The sequence below is a fragment of the Tauraco erythrolophus genome, chromosome W (genome assembly GCF_009769465.1).
Source record: "Tauraco erythrolophus isolate bTauEry1 chromosome W, bTauEry1.pri, whole genome shotgun sequence".
NCBI lineage: Eukaryota > Metazoa > Chordata > Aves > Musophagiformes > Musophagidae > Tauraco > Tauraco erythrolophus.
In genome coordinates this window covers 16,372,972-16,387,656 of record NC_141497.1, presented here as the reverse complement: position 1 = coordinate 16,387,656, position 14,685 = coordinate 16,372,972, and the positions used below count along the sequence as shown (strand labels likewise).

General features: G+C 42.6%; 1 protein-coding gene across 1 annotated transcript in view; it reads left to right on the top strand.

The window, feature by feature from the left end:
- LOC147526238 (E3 ubiquitin-protein ligase KCMF1-like) overlaps positions 1–13,424 on the top strand; it is a 68,794-nt gene extending 55,370 nt beyond the window's left edge. Inside the window, exons 4-6 of the mRNA XM_086630111.1 lie at positions 395–578; positions 10,765–11,044; positions 12,389–13,424. Of these exons, the coding sequence (XP_086486237.1) occupies positions 395–578; positions 10,765–11,044; positions 12,389–12,641 (717 nt within the window). The 3' untranslated portion in view covers positions 12,642–13,424. The remainder of the gene's footprint in view (positions 1–394; positions 579–10,764; positions 11,045–12,388) is intronic.
- The last annotated feature ends 1,261 nt before the right edge of the window (positions 13,425–14,685 follow it).

Genomic DNA, 14,685 nt, shown 5'->3' with positions numbered 1-14,685 from the left:
TCATCAGTAAATATTAGTGACAATGTTCTGTCACTACCAGTATCAACAGATTTAAACCAATCTGTGCTAGACAACTGTATTCTGTCCCAAGGGAGTGAAATGTTTTATGCTCTATAGCATAATAGATTTGAAAGAGTCAATTCTTCCTGAAAGTATCCATCCAGGCATTTTTTAGACATGATAAAAAATGTGGGAAAGATGAATTTGGTGCAAGCAGCCCTGGGTGCCTTGGGTTCAGATCTGTAGGTCTGACTGACACCATAGCTATGATTACATTATGCTTATAAAGTTGAATCATTGTTTTATGAATGAGGAATAGTGTGTTGCCTGATTATTCCACCTAGTAAATGTTCTTGCTGTTTAATACTTGATAGCAAAAGACTTTTCTTAACTGCTTGGTTACGATGAATCTAGTGGCGTTCGGCACGTACGTAGAATGTTTCACCCAGGCCGGGGTTTGGGAGGCCCCCGTGCACGTAGATCAAACATGCACTTTACTAGCAGTTCCACTGGTGGGCTTTCATCTTCTCAGAGTTCATATTCTCCAAGCAATAGAGAAACCATGGATCCTATAGCTGGTAAGAGCTGTAACCCCTGATTATAGCTCAGAGTCCTTAAATAGACTTTGAAACAAAATCCAAGATGATAATAGTTGCCTTGTTTTTCTGTATTTTGAAAAAAAAAAAATATATATATGCTTCCCAATGTCATAATTGATGGATGTTTACTGATGAAAAGTATCCTTAATTGGATTGTCTACAGGGTTTGAACCTGGAACTTCTGAAATGAAAAACACTGCCCCTTAATTTCTACTTTTAAATTTAGAGATTTCTAGGCTCATTCCCATGACTGACCTGTCCACAGGTGGTATCAAAGAATGGTTGAGGTTGGAAGGGACCTTTCAAGATCCATTTAGTCCAACCTGCCCCCCTCCAGCAGGGCCACCTAGAGCAGGTTGCCCAGGACCATGTCCAGTCAGTTTTTTTAATATCTCCATGGACTCTACAACCTCTCTGGGCAACCTCTTACAGTGTTTGACCACTCTCACAGTAAAAAGTGTTTTCTTGTGTTCAGATGGATTTAATTTGTTTTAATTTGTGCCCATTGCCTCTTGTCCTGTCAGTGGGCAGTACAGAGAAGAGTCTGGCTCCCATTCCCTCCCATCAGGTATACACTGATAAGATTCCTCCCCCTTGAGCCTTCTCTTTTCTAGACTGAATAGTCCTAGGTCTCTTAGCCTCTCCTCATATGATATGTATTTTTAAATGTAATTGTTTCTAACCACCATTACCTACTTCAATGCATCTAACTTTAATTTGCTGTGTGCATAGAGGTGTTAGAGATGAATCTTAATATTTTTAGCACAAACCAAGTGCTATACTTGAGTTCATGAAGATGAAATCGGTTCAATTGGATTATTGATAGACATTTAAAATGTGCTTGGTTTACTTTAAGATTGCAGTTTGGATGACAGGCTTGCTGATTTTTAGGAAGTCTTTCAACTCTCTTTTAAAATTCTTAAATAACTGTATTTTAATAAGCATTTTATATAGAGCTGAACAACAGCCCTGCCTTAAGGCTGTGTAAGGGGAAGGTAAGCCTGAATTCAACCTTGAGCTGACTGACACAGATAACTCACAAGATGAAGGAGACTGGACTCTTGTCTCTGCTCAGGGAAAGTGCCCCTGCGTAACAGATACAATGCTCTGGGGTTGGAGAATGAAGAGCACATGAATAATGGACAGGATCCAGGAAAAGCTTACCATGCAAAGTTGATCCAACCATCCACCTGCATTGGAACCAATGCCACCAGAAAAGCACATAAAGTATTAGTAATTGGAGATTCCTTACTGAGAGGCACTGAAGCACCCGTTTGCTGTCCAGACAATTTCTCTAGAGAAGTTTGCTGCCTACCAGGAGCTCATATTCGTGACCTCACTGAGAGGCTGCTGAGCCTGGTGAACCCTACAGATTATCATCCGCTCCTACTATTTCACATAGGGCCCAATGATACTGCAATGAGGCAACTTAGAACCATCAAAAGAGACTATATGTCCCTCGGAGCAATGTTAAAAGGATCTGGAGCACCGCTGGTGTTCTCCTCTATTCTCACAGTCAAAGGGATTTAGGAAGGAGGAGATGAATTGAACAGGTGAATGCCTGGTTGCGTGGCTGGTGCCATACTCAAGGTTTTGGCTTCTGTGATTGTGGATCTGCCTTTGAGAAGCTGGGTCTGTTGGGAGCTGATGGGATTCACCTGACCAAGTGGGGCAAGAGAGTCTTTGACAGCAAGCTGGCCAGGCTTATAAGGAGTGCTTTAAACTAGATTTAGTGTAGGGGAAGGGGATGGAGTTTTGAGCACCAGACAAGAGCCAGGGGCTGCTGATGTATTAGGAACCAACAGGGAAACACCTGTGAAAAGCCTCAAAGGAATTGGGGCATGTTCCTCTCAAAAGGTGACAAGGTAGGTAGCCCAGCTGAAGTACCTCTATACCAATGCATGCAGCATGGGTAACAAAGAGGAGGAGCTGGAAGCCACTGTGCAGCTAGAAAGCTATGATGTAATAGCTCTCTCTGAAACATGGTGAGACGAATCACATGACTGGAGCACTGCAATCAATGGAGGAGCAGGGGGTTGCCCTCTGTGTTTAAAAAAAAAAAAAGTAAAAATTAGGAGCCAAGCCAACAAAGGAAACCTTGTGGTTAGTGTTTACTATGTTTACTACAGGCCACCCGATCAAGGGGAACCTGTTGACAAAGCGTTCTTACTTCAACTACAGGAAGCATCATGCTTGCAGGGGACTTCAATCACCCTGACATCTACTGGAAAATCTGGATAATTTTTTAATCTGGATGATAGCCCAACTAGAGGAGAAGGGTTACTGGACCTCTTGCTTACCAACACAGATGAACTAATTGGAGAGGTCAACATTGGTGGCAGCCTGGGCTGAAGTGATCACGCCCTGGTGGAATCCACAATCTTGAGGGATATGGGCAAAGGTGAAGAGTGGAGTCAGGACCCTGAAGTTTAGGAGAGCAAACTTTTAGTTGTTTAAGGAACTAGTGGATGGGACCCCTTGGGAAATTGCCCTCAAGGACAAAGGAGCAGAAGAGAGCTGGCAGTTCTTTAAGGACATCTTTCTTAGAGTACAAGAACTATCGATTCCTATGTGCAAGAAATTGGGAAAGGAAGACAGGAGACTAGCATGTCTGAGTAAGGACCTCCTGGTCAAACTAAAGCATATGAAGGAAACGCACAGACAGTGGAACCAGGGTCATGTATCCTGGGAAGAATATAGGGACGCTGCCTGGATGCATAGAAGTGGGACCAGGAAAGCTAAGGCACAGTTGGAACTGAATTTGGCAAGGGACGTAAAGAATAATAAGAAGGGCTTCTACAGGTACGTGTGCCAGAAAAGGAAGATTAAAGAAAATGTACACACCTTTATAAATAAGACAGGGGAGCTGATGACAGCCAACATGGAGAAGGCTGAGGTAATCAATTTTTTTGCCTCGGTTTTCAATGGTAATCTCTCTTCCCACATCTCTCAAGCCCCTGAACCCCAGGGCAGGGACTAGGGGAATGAAGTCCCTCCCTTTGTAGGAGAAGATCAGGTTTGAGACCACCTGAGGAACCTGAACTAGTTCATGGGACCCAATGAAATGAATCCGTGGGTTCTGAGGGAACTGGCTGATGTAGTTGCCAAGCCACTCTCCATCATATTTGAAAAGTCATTGCAGTCAGATGAAGTCCCCAGTGACTGGAAAAAGGGAAACATCACACTCGTTTTTAAAAATCATAGAATCATAGAATCGTTAGGGCTGGAAGGGACCTTCAAAGGTCATCTAGTCCAACTCCCCTGCAAGGAACAGGGATATCTCCAACTAGATCAGGTTGCTCAGGGCCTCATCCAACCGGGCCTTGAACGTCTCCAGGGATGGAGCATCCACCACCTCTCTGGGCAACCTGTTCCAGTGTTCTACAACTCTCATGGTAAAAAATTTTTTCCTAATATCCAACCTGAATCTACCTCCCTCTATTTTAAAACCATTACCCCTTGTCCTATCACAACTGGCCCTCCTGAACAGCCTCTCCCCATCTTTCTTGTAGGCCCCCTTGAGGTACTGGAAGACCGCTATAAGGTCACCCCGGAGCCTCCTCTTCTCCAGGCTGAACAGCCCCAACTCTTTCAGCCTGTCCTCATAGGAAAGGTGCTCCAGCCCTCTTATCATCTTCGTGGCCCTCCTCTGGACCCTCTCCAACTGGTCCATGTCCTTCTTATGTTGGGGACTCCAGAACTGGACGCAATACTCCAAGTGAGGTCTCACGAGGGCAGAGTAGAGGGGGAGAATCACCTCCCTCGACCTGCTGGCCAAGCTCCTCTTGATGCAGCCCAGGATGCGGTTGGCCTTCTGGGCCGCAAGAGCACATTGCCGGCTCATATTGAGCTTCTCGTCCACCAGTACTCCCAAGTCCTTCTCCTCAGGGCTGCTCACGATCCATTCTCCGCCCAGTCTGTATTTGTGCCTGGGATTGCCATGACCCAGATGTAGGACCTTGCACTTGGCCTGGTTAAACTTCATAAGGTTGGTACGGGCCCACCTCTCCAGCCTGTCAAGGTCCCTCTGGATGGCATCCCTCCCTTCCAGCGTGTCGACGGCACCACATAGCTTGGTGTCATCGGCGAACTTGCTGAGGGTGCACTCCATGCCACTGTCCACGTCACCGACAAAGATGTTGAAGAGGGCCGGGCCCAACACGGACCCCTGAGGGACGCCACTCGTGACCGGTCTCCACATGGACATCGAGCCGTTGACCACTACTCTCTGAGTACGGCCATTGAGCCAATTCCTTATCCACCGAGTGGTCCATCCATCAAACCCATGCCTCTCTAGTTTAGAGAGAAGAATGTCGTGCGGGACAGTGTCAAAAGCTTTGCACAAGTCCAGGTAGATGACATCCGTTGGTCGACCCTTGTCCACCGATGTTGTCACCCCATCATAAAAGGCCACCAAGTTGGTCAGGCACGATCTGCCTTTGGTGAAGCCATGTTGGCTGTCACCCACCACCTCCTTGCTCTCCATGTGCCTTAGCATGGTTCCCAGGAGAATCTGCTCCATGACCTTGCCAGGCACAGAGGTGAGGCTGACCGGCCTGTAGTTGCCCGGGTCCTCCTTGTTCCCCTTTTTAAAAATGGGGGTTATGTTCCCTCTCTTCCAGTCATCGGGGACCTCGCCAGACCGCCACGACTTCTCAAATACAATGGCCAGTGGCTTGGCAACTTCATCCGCCAGTTCCTTCAGGACCCGCGGATGGATCTCATCAGGTCCCATGGACTTGTGCACCTTCAAGTTCCTCAGATGTTCCCGAACCTGCTCTTCAAGTACAGTGGGCGGTGGTTCATCCTCACAGTCCCTGCTAGTTCTTTCCACAGCTTGGGTGGTAAGACAAGAGGCTTTATCAGTGAAGACTGAGGCAAAAAATTCATTGAGTACCTCAGCCTTCTCTATGTCGCGGGTGACCAGAGCACCAGTATCCTTCCGGAGGGGGCCTATATTCTCCTTGGACTTCCTTTTGTCCCCTACATACCTATAGAAGCATTTCTTATTGCTTTTTATATCCCTTGCCAAATTCAATTCCTTCAGGGCTTTAGCCTTCCTCACTTGATCCCTGGTCACTCGCACAGCTTCTCTGTATTCCTCCCAGGCTATCTGTCTCCGCTTCCACCCTCTGTAGGCTAACAATGGTAATAAGGAGGACCCTGGGAACTCCTAACCAGTCAGCCTCACCTCCATTTCCAGTAAGATCATCCTGGAAGACACGTCAAATCATATGGAAGACAGGGAGATGATTCGTGACAGTCAACATGGCTTCAGCAAGGGCAAATTGTGCCTGACTAATCTAGTGGCCTTCTATGATGGAGTGACTGCATCAGTGGACAAGGGAAGAGCTACGGATGTCATCTACCTGGATTTCTGTAAGGCCTTTGATATGGTCCCCCACAACATTCTTGCCTCTAAATTGGAGAGACATGGATTTGATGGATGGACCACTCGATAGATAAGGAATCAGCTGGATGGTCACACTCAGAGTTACAGTCAATGGCTCCAAGTGGAGGCCAGTGACGAGTGGTGTTCCTCAGGGGTCAGTAGTGGGGCCGGTGCTGTTTAACATCTTTTTTGGCGACATGGACAGTGGGATTGAGTGCACCCTCAGCACGTTTGCAGATGACACCAATCTGTGTGGTGTTGTGGACACGCTGGAAGGAAGGGATGCCATCCAGAGGGACCTTGACAGGCTTGAGAGATGGGCCTGTGAGAACCTCATGAAGTTCAACAAGGACAAGTGCAAGGTCTTTCATCCAGTCTACATCCAACTCTGGGGTCCCCAGTTCAAGACAGACATGGACCTGTTAAAGCAGGTCCAGAGGAGGGCCATGAAAATGATCCGAGGGCTAGAACATCTCTCCTATGAAGACAGGCTGAGAGAGTTGGGGCTGTTCAGCCTGGAGAAGAGAAGGCTCTGAGGAGACCTTATTCTGGCCTTTCAGTACCTAAAGGGGGCCTACAGGAAAGCTGGAGAGGGACTTTTTGCAAGGGCCTGTAGTGATGGGACAAGGGGCAATGGCTTTAAACTGAAAGAGAGTAGATTTAGATTGGATATAAGGAAGTAATTTTTTTATGATTAGGGTGGTGAGGCACTGGAACAGGTTGTCCAGAGGAGTTGTGGATACCCCATCCCTGGAAGTGTTCAAGGCCAGGTTGGATGAGGCTTTGAGTAACCTGGTGTAGTGGAGGGTGTCCCTGCCCATGGCAGGGGAGTTGGACTAGATGAACTTTAAATGTCCCTTCCAACTCAAACCATTATTTGATTTCTGTGTCATGTTTTGAACAGATTTAGGAGAATTTTTGAGGGGAAGATGTCTTGTTTTCTAACTTCCAACAATCATGCAGGCATGTTTTCAGGATTTACAGATATAATTTTACAGTCTCCCACAGCATCCTCAAAGCTAAACTGAGGAAGTGTGGTCTGGATGATCGGATAGTGAGGTGGATTGTGAACTGGCTGAAGGATAGAAGCCAGAGAGTAGTGGTCAATGGGACAGAGTCCAGTTGGAGGCCTGTATCCAGTGGAGTCCCTCAAGGGTCGGTACTGGGACCTGTATTGTTCAACATATTCATCGATGACTTGGATGAGGGAATAGAGTGCATGGTCATCAAGTTTGCTGATGACACTAAACTGGGAGGAGTGGCTGACACACCTGAAGGCTGTGCTGCCATTCAGAGAGACCTGGACAGGCTGGAGAGTTGGGTGGGGAGAAATTTAATGAAATACAACAAGGGCAAGTGTAGAGTCTTGCATCTGGGTAAGAACAACCCCATGTACCAGTACAAGTTGGGGACTGAACTGTTGGGGAACAGCACAGGGGAAAGGGACCTAGGGGTCCTGGTGGACAGCAGGATGACCATGAGCCAACAATGTGCCCTTGTGGCCAAGAAGGCCAATGGCATCCTGGGGTGTATTAGAAGGGGTGTGGTTAGTAGGCCAAGAGAGGTTCTCCTCCCCCTCTACTCTGCCCTGGTGAGGCCGCATCTGGAATATTGTGTCCAGTTCTGGGCCCCTCAGTTCAAGAAGGACAAGGAACATGCTTGAGAGAGTCCAGCGCAGGGCGACAAAGATGATTAAGGGAGTGGAGCATCTCCCTTATGAGGAAAGGCTGAGGGAGCTGGATCTCTTTAGCTTGGAGGAGACTGAGGGGGGACCTCATTAATGTTTATAAATATGTAAAGGGTGACTGTCATGAGGATGGAGCCAGGCTCTTCTCAGTGGCATCCAATGATAGGACAAGGGGAAATGGATATAAGCTGGAACATAGGAGGTTCTGCTTAAACATGAGGAAGAACTTCTTCCCAGTAAGGGTAACAGAACACTGGAACAGGCTGCCCAGAGAGGTTGTGGAGTCTCCTTCTCTGGAGATGTTCCAAACCCACCTGGACGCGTTCATGTGTGATCCGGCAGGGGGATTGGACTAGATGATCCTTTGAGGTCCCTTCCAATCCATACCATTCTGTGATTCTGTGATATAATCCGTAAATAATTTTTTAACTTTGTGATTTTCAAGAACAAGTTCTTTATAAAGTGGTAAAAATAAAAATTGACCAAAAAGTTGATTTTTAAAAGAGCTATAATTTGTCGTAATGTAAAATCTTAAGACATCAATCTTACACTCGTATAGCGAAAGATGATAAGTGTCAGGGAAACTTCAGAACTTCCTGTGCTTATCTAAGTTCCTGTTATTATCTGCCTTTGCTTCAGATCCTGGAAAGGCATGAATGTTTAAACTGGAGCTTCTTATTGTTAAGCTATGATTCCTTGAGAGTCAGTGAATCAACTTGAGTGCATTGCTTTTTAAAGAGGAAGCTGCAGCTCCTTCCTCCACCCCCCTTTCCATAGGCATAGTTCCTTTGCCTCTTGTGCTGGCTGTTCTTCAGGTACTCTGTGAGGTGATTTAACTAATTGAAATAGCAGGAAAATCATAGAAAAGATTTAGTTTGGAATTGACCTCTGCAGGTTGTCTGTTTTCAACCCCTTTCTCAAAGGAGGTCTATTTAGATGAGGTTGATCAGGTTGCTCAAGGCCTCATTTAGTTGAGTTTTGAATGCCTCCAAGGGCAGAGATCCTACAACCTCTCTGGGAAACCTGTTATAGTATTTAAAAGCTTCATGTTTTAAAAGGGAGGGGGGAATGCAAATAATAAAATCTTTCAGATGTAAGTGGAATTTCCTATGTTCCCTTGTCTATCTCTTGTCCTATCGCTGTATGCTTCTGAGAAGAGTCTAACTTAGTCTTCTCCATATCTTCCAATCGAGTAGATTCAGACAGCAATAAGGTATCTTCCAAAGTATTCTTTTCCAGGCTGAACAAACTCAGTTCTCCTGCTCTTTCCTCATGTACTGTGTTCCAGCCTCCTGATCGTCTTGGTGGCCCTCCACTGGACTTGCTCCATTATGTCCATGTGTCTCTTGTCCTGGGGAGCCTAAAACTGGACGCAGCACTCTGGATGTGGCCTCACCAGTGCCAAATAGAGGGGAAGAATCACTTCCCGGGACCTGCTGGCTCTATTCCTACTATTAAAAATATTCCAGCAAAAGAGGATGAAAAATTTTCTGTCATCTTAGTGAGTTAAGTTAGGTCATGAGTCTGTAAAGCACTAAAGTTGGTGAAAGGAGGGAGGATGTTTGTGTGTCCTAGAGTGCAAGACTTCCTCTTAACATTACAGTGGGTGTTAGTTCAGCTAAGTTAAATGTGAAGTGGCTGCCTTGGTTTGTTTCAGCCTCACAAGGCCTCTCCATTTAGGAGCATGTGTAATAAAATGATATTCCTTTGAATCTTTTTTTTTTTTTTTTTTGAGTGGAAGTAATATGTTTTTTGCATTCAGAGAATGTAGTGCAGCCTGGCTGGGTGTCTGTCATGCCAAGCCTGTCTCAAATTCACATCTGCTACCAAGGTCCTGTTAAGCTGTACTCAAAGTGATCTTACAAACAGTGAGGGTAAATACATCTGTCTTACCTGGCAGCGTTATAAGTCTTCCTTTATATTGGGGTAATAATTAGTACATACTACCAGAAGTTAGAACTTTTGCTTCTAACAGACCTGTAAACATTATTTATTTATTTTTCTCCTTGTGGTAGTTATCAGTAATCCATGAAATAAAATATTATTGGTTGCTAATCTTGATATGATTAACTGTGCTGATTAAAAGTGACTTGAGCATTTACTGTTGGCATTCCAAGTGTTCTTGATGCAAAGAGCTACTGCACTGTGCTTTATTCCCCTAAGAAAAGCCTAGTTTCAAAGGATTATATATTGAAAATAAGATGGAAGGAAAATTTTTATGGATCTTTAATAACAACTTGCAGCTTTAATGAGGGTTGTATGGATATAGGAACAAAATAATCTACTACTTCTGCCCTTCTTTCATCAAACACAACAAAGTAGTACTCACAACTTTGTGTGGAATAGAATCTGTAGTAAATCACTGAGCAATAACTTATTATTAACGTTTATTTTGGGAAATGTTTAGCATGGACAGAATTTGTCATAGTCTTGAACTTTGGAGGAAAGGAATCCAGACTAGACTAATTTTTTTATCATTAGAATTTCTTTTTTACCAGCAGAGGTCAAAAGTCTCACAAAAAAGCCCTACTGTGGTCAAATATTTTTCATATAATACAACATTTGAAAAACCTTTCTGAACTGAATATTTTCTAAAAGTGTCTGGAATGGTGCTGTAATATTTGTCTTTTCTGCAGCACAGCTTCTCTCTGGAATATGCATTAAAGGTGCATGGGGGGATATAAAGCCACCAACTGAAGTCAGAATTGAAGTGGTTTCTTGGTTAATAACTATTTTGACTTGAAGATAAAATTTTAGAGAATTGTTGCACAGGATATTGCTTATATGGTATTTCCCATAGGTTGACTGTTATTGGTTTAAAAAGCTTTGACATTCCTATTTATGCACAGTTCTTTACTCTAGATGATTCTTAATCTTCCTTATCCTATGGGCTTTGAGATATGGCATGCTTGTAATGGATAACCCATGAAGCTTTTCAAATCAATATGATTTGTTCATTAATTTCATTGACGAAAGGTTTTGGAAAGCAAAGGAATTGATATACTGATATTCAGGACACATTTATGCTGTTGTGTGATATGTATTTAAGCAGATTTCACTGTAGAAACTTCTCTCTTTTCTGGCAGAGCTTTTATCTCAGTTATCAGGCGTGAGACGTTCTGCAGGGCAGCTCAATTCTTCTGGCCCTTCTGCTTCTCAGTTACAGCAGCTGCAGATGCAACTGCAGTTGGAGCGACAGCATGCACAGGCAGCAAGACAACAACTGGAGACTGCACGCAACGCAACTAGACGCACTAACGCAAGCAGCATCCCTACCACTCTTACACAATCTATAGCAGCAACTAATACATCTAACATAGAAAACAATCAGCAGACTATACAGAATTCCCAGTTTCTTCTTACAAGGTAACTTGTTCTGTGAGTTTACTCTTCTGCCGTTTCTGTTTTCCTTGGTCCTGTTATGGACATAGAGTTCAGTGAAAATACTGCCAGATCCCTAATGAAGTTTGGAGTTCATAGAATCATAGAATCATAGAATCGTTAGGGCTGGAAGGGACCTTCAAAGGTCATCTAGTCCAACCCCCCTGCAAGGAACAGGGATATCTCCAACTAGATCAGGTTGCTCAGGGCCTCGTCCAACCTGGCCTTGAGTTGAGATAGAAATGCAAACAAAAGCATAGTAACATCTCCTTTTCAACCCTGCTTTGTGTTTGTTCCTAGGCAATGAATAAATATTACTTGCTGTTTCTCAATTTGAAGAGAAACATAAGGGATATTACTTTGGTAAACTATATAAAAGTATTTTGGATTAAAAAAGCAAATAAGGAATGTGCTATTAATAAGCAGGATACATATCTGTTTCAGAAAGTATAGTTAAATCCTAGAGTTCTATAGAATAGAAATAATTCAGTTGGAAGGGACCTATAATGATCATTTAGTCCATTCTGCTATAGAAGAGTTGCCCACTTTCATTCCAGTTCTTTTAAGGAGGTTTAGAATATTGATTTTCTGGATTCAAGGGAGGTGTGTTTTTCAATTAGATGTTGAGAAAGAGCACAGGCATTTAAACGGTTTCTGTGTCTAGAAACCTGGGTTGGAACAAGTTATTGCTGTCATGCTGATTTTTGTCAAAACTTGTGATATCATCTCAATACAAGACTTTTTGAAAATAATAACTTTAATCAAAGTATCTGCAAACGTCAGTCACTGATCTTGTGAGCTAGGATAGAACTGGAGCAAGTGATTTCCTCGCTTCTATTAGGTGATGGTGCATGCACTGATAAGTGAAGCGAATGATGTACTGTGCTTTGGGAATCTCTGGGCATTATGTGTGTAGTAATGTATTTCGTGTCATGCTTGCGTTTGGAAGTTGTCCTGGGGACAAAATGAGCATTTAAGGGATGACTAGAGAATTTAAACACCCCTTAAAACAAAACCCCTCTGAAGGGAAAGAAACTTCAGAAATAGCTTTTTTTTTTCCTTCAGCCTTAGAATCTACTTCAATGAAGTTTTTTGAAGCATCTAGAAACAAGTTTGTTAAATGTCTGTATTCTTGCATCAGGAGTGCCAGGTGTTGTCAGATCTGTACATGTCAAAAGTAGTGCAGCAGTACTTAGGTTGTTTCTCAAATGAATGGCTTTCAGATGTTATTCAGCATGCGTCAGTCCAACTGTTTAGGCAATTAGTAAAAGCCCATTTTGTTGATGATACTACTAAGCCTGTCTTCTCTTTTTCTGTGATGCTATGCAGGTTGAATGATCCTAAGATGTCAGAAGCAGAGCGTCAGTCAAAGGAAAGCGAACGGGCAGACCGCAGCTTGTTTGTTCAAGAGCTTCTACTGTCCACTTTGATGCGGGAAGAAAGTTCCTCCTCAGATGAGGATGAACGGGGAGAGATTGCTGATTTTGGTGCTATGGGCTGTGTAGATATTATGCCTCTAGATGTTGCTTTAGAAAACCTAAATTTAAAAGAGAATAATAAAGGAAATGAGCCTCCTCTTTGATGGCATCCCACTTTGCAGACAGTGTCCTCTGTGCTGTATTTGCCAATGAAAGTGGACAACAACTATCTTGGGTTTGTTTTGGTGATTGTAATTTCAGGTCTGTCACTCTTGTTACATTGTGTACATTCAAAGGAAGAGAGAAAATATATATACAATAATCATTTTCACTTAACCAATTTTTACTTTTAGCAGGTAAATATAGGTTGCAGTGTGGAGAAAAAAGCTCTGCATCCTGTAGCTTGATGTGCAAAAAGCTCTCCTAATACTCCACACTCAAACTGAAGAGGAAAAAATGAAAAATCTCTAATGAAGCTGCTGTGTGTATTTATGAATATTAATGAATAAAAATTGCTTGGATGGTTTACCTTAACTACTGCATGATTTTTTTTGCAGCGTGCATGAGTTTTAGTGGCCTCGTCATTTAAAAAATGTAAGGACAAGGAGTAAAACTATAAAACCCCAAAGCTTTCTCATTATTCAAAGATAATGTAACAAAAAAAAAGATTAATGCTCACTAGCAGTTTGTGGCTGTGAAGTAGCCTTTGAGTAACACATGACCAATGACCTTTTTATGTGCTCTCTTTGCATATTAATGCAAACTCCACAGCGGGCTATATTTTTGCTTCCAGAGTGTGATGTTTTGCTATATCGTGACCACTATGTCACCCTGTTAGACATCATATCCATGTGGAATTGAACTTTGTATTCATCTGTAGGATACAAAAAACAAGGACCCCTACTGGAATCTACCACAAAGGGCTTCTGTGTGCCCTAAACCCAAATTTTGTTCACCTTTCTTTAAAGTTTTCCTTTTTGTGTTAAATATACTTTATTTAGGTGTAAATGATTCATATATTTACTGTTGGGGGGTGGACGGGGTGGGTGGAGGGAGTTAACCTGGATTATGTTGTCTTAGTTCTAAGCCTTCACAGTCCTTATCATTTTGAGTTATTTATGTATTTGCTTCATAGTTTGCAGAGACTCCTTAGTATCAGGAGAGCTTGAGGATTTGACTTCCCACATATCTCCATATGTTACAATTGAATTCTTAATGCTAACTTCCTATCAACCTTTATTTATTGGGGTTTTGGGTTATATTTCTGACATAAAAAAATAAAGCCTTTTGAGTCATGCTGCCTATTTGCCTATACTCTTAATCTTGTAAGGGTTTTTTGTATGGGTTATTATAATAGCCTCAAAGCAAGGGACAGCAAGCTTTAGTTATTTGGGATGTAAAGTTAGCTTATAAAGATAAAAATGCACACAACTTCTGAAAATCAGACTTGAAAACCTGATGATGTTCCTAAGAGAATTGTGATATGTATGTTAATCTAAGATAACAGCAACAAAAGGAGCTACCCCATAGGTTGACATTTGAGTTCCATTCTCATTTTCTCAATTCTTAAATTCTGATTGTTTCCATTTAGTAGTGTATTAGCATTGTTTTTCTTTTAGTCTCTGCAACAGAAAATGTTTTAAGGAAACTTTTTACACTAGTCTTCTAGTTATCTCAGGAGTTGCCCTCAATAAAGATTAATTTTTAATTGATTGTTGAGGATGTTAAAAAAAAAAATGAAATCAAACTGCAGTCTTCTGCACATTACAAAAAGACTCAGTTCAATAAAGCACTTTAAGGGCTGCTGTTCAGTTGATTCTTTGGTGATGATGTATTGTCCAGATAGCTGTAGAAGAAATTCTGGAATTAAATTGTCCTTCACAACTGTATGCAAAGGCATTTCATGGCAAAACCCTGGATGATTTACATAAACACTTTTTTAAAAGTGCATGTTCTGTGCAGTGCATGTAGCAGTGATTAAGCATGTAATCTTATAGCTTCATAGGTATGTGCATTGAATTTCTAGAAAAGACTTGTTTAAAAACAGTATCTTAATGAATATTAATATTTTTAAAATATATAGCTGGTCTATTGAGGATGTTTACATTGCAGGGTTTGCAAACTCCATTTTGCTTTTACATAAAGCACTTGGAAAACCTGTGAACTCTTACTGTCCGTGTTTATTATTAGAATCTGAGTATCTGCTGG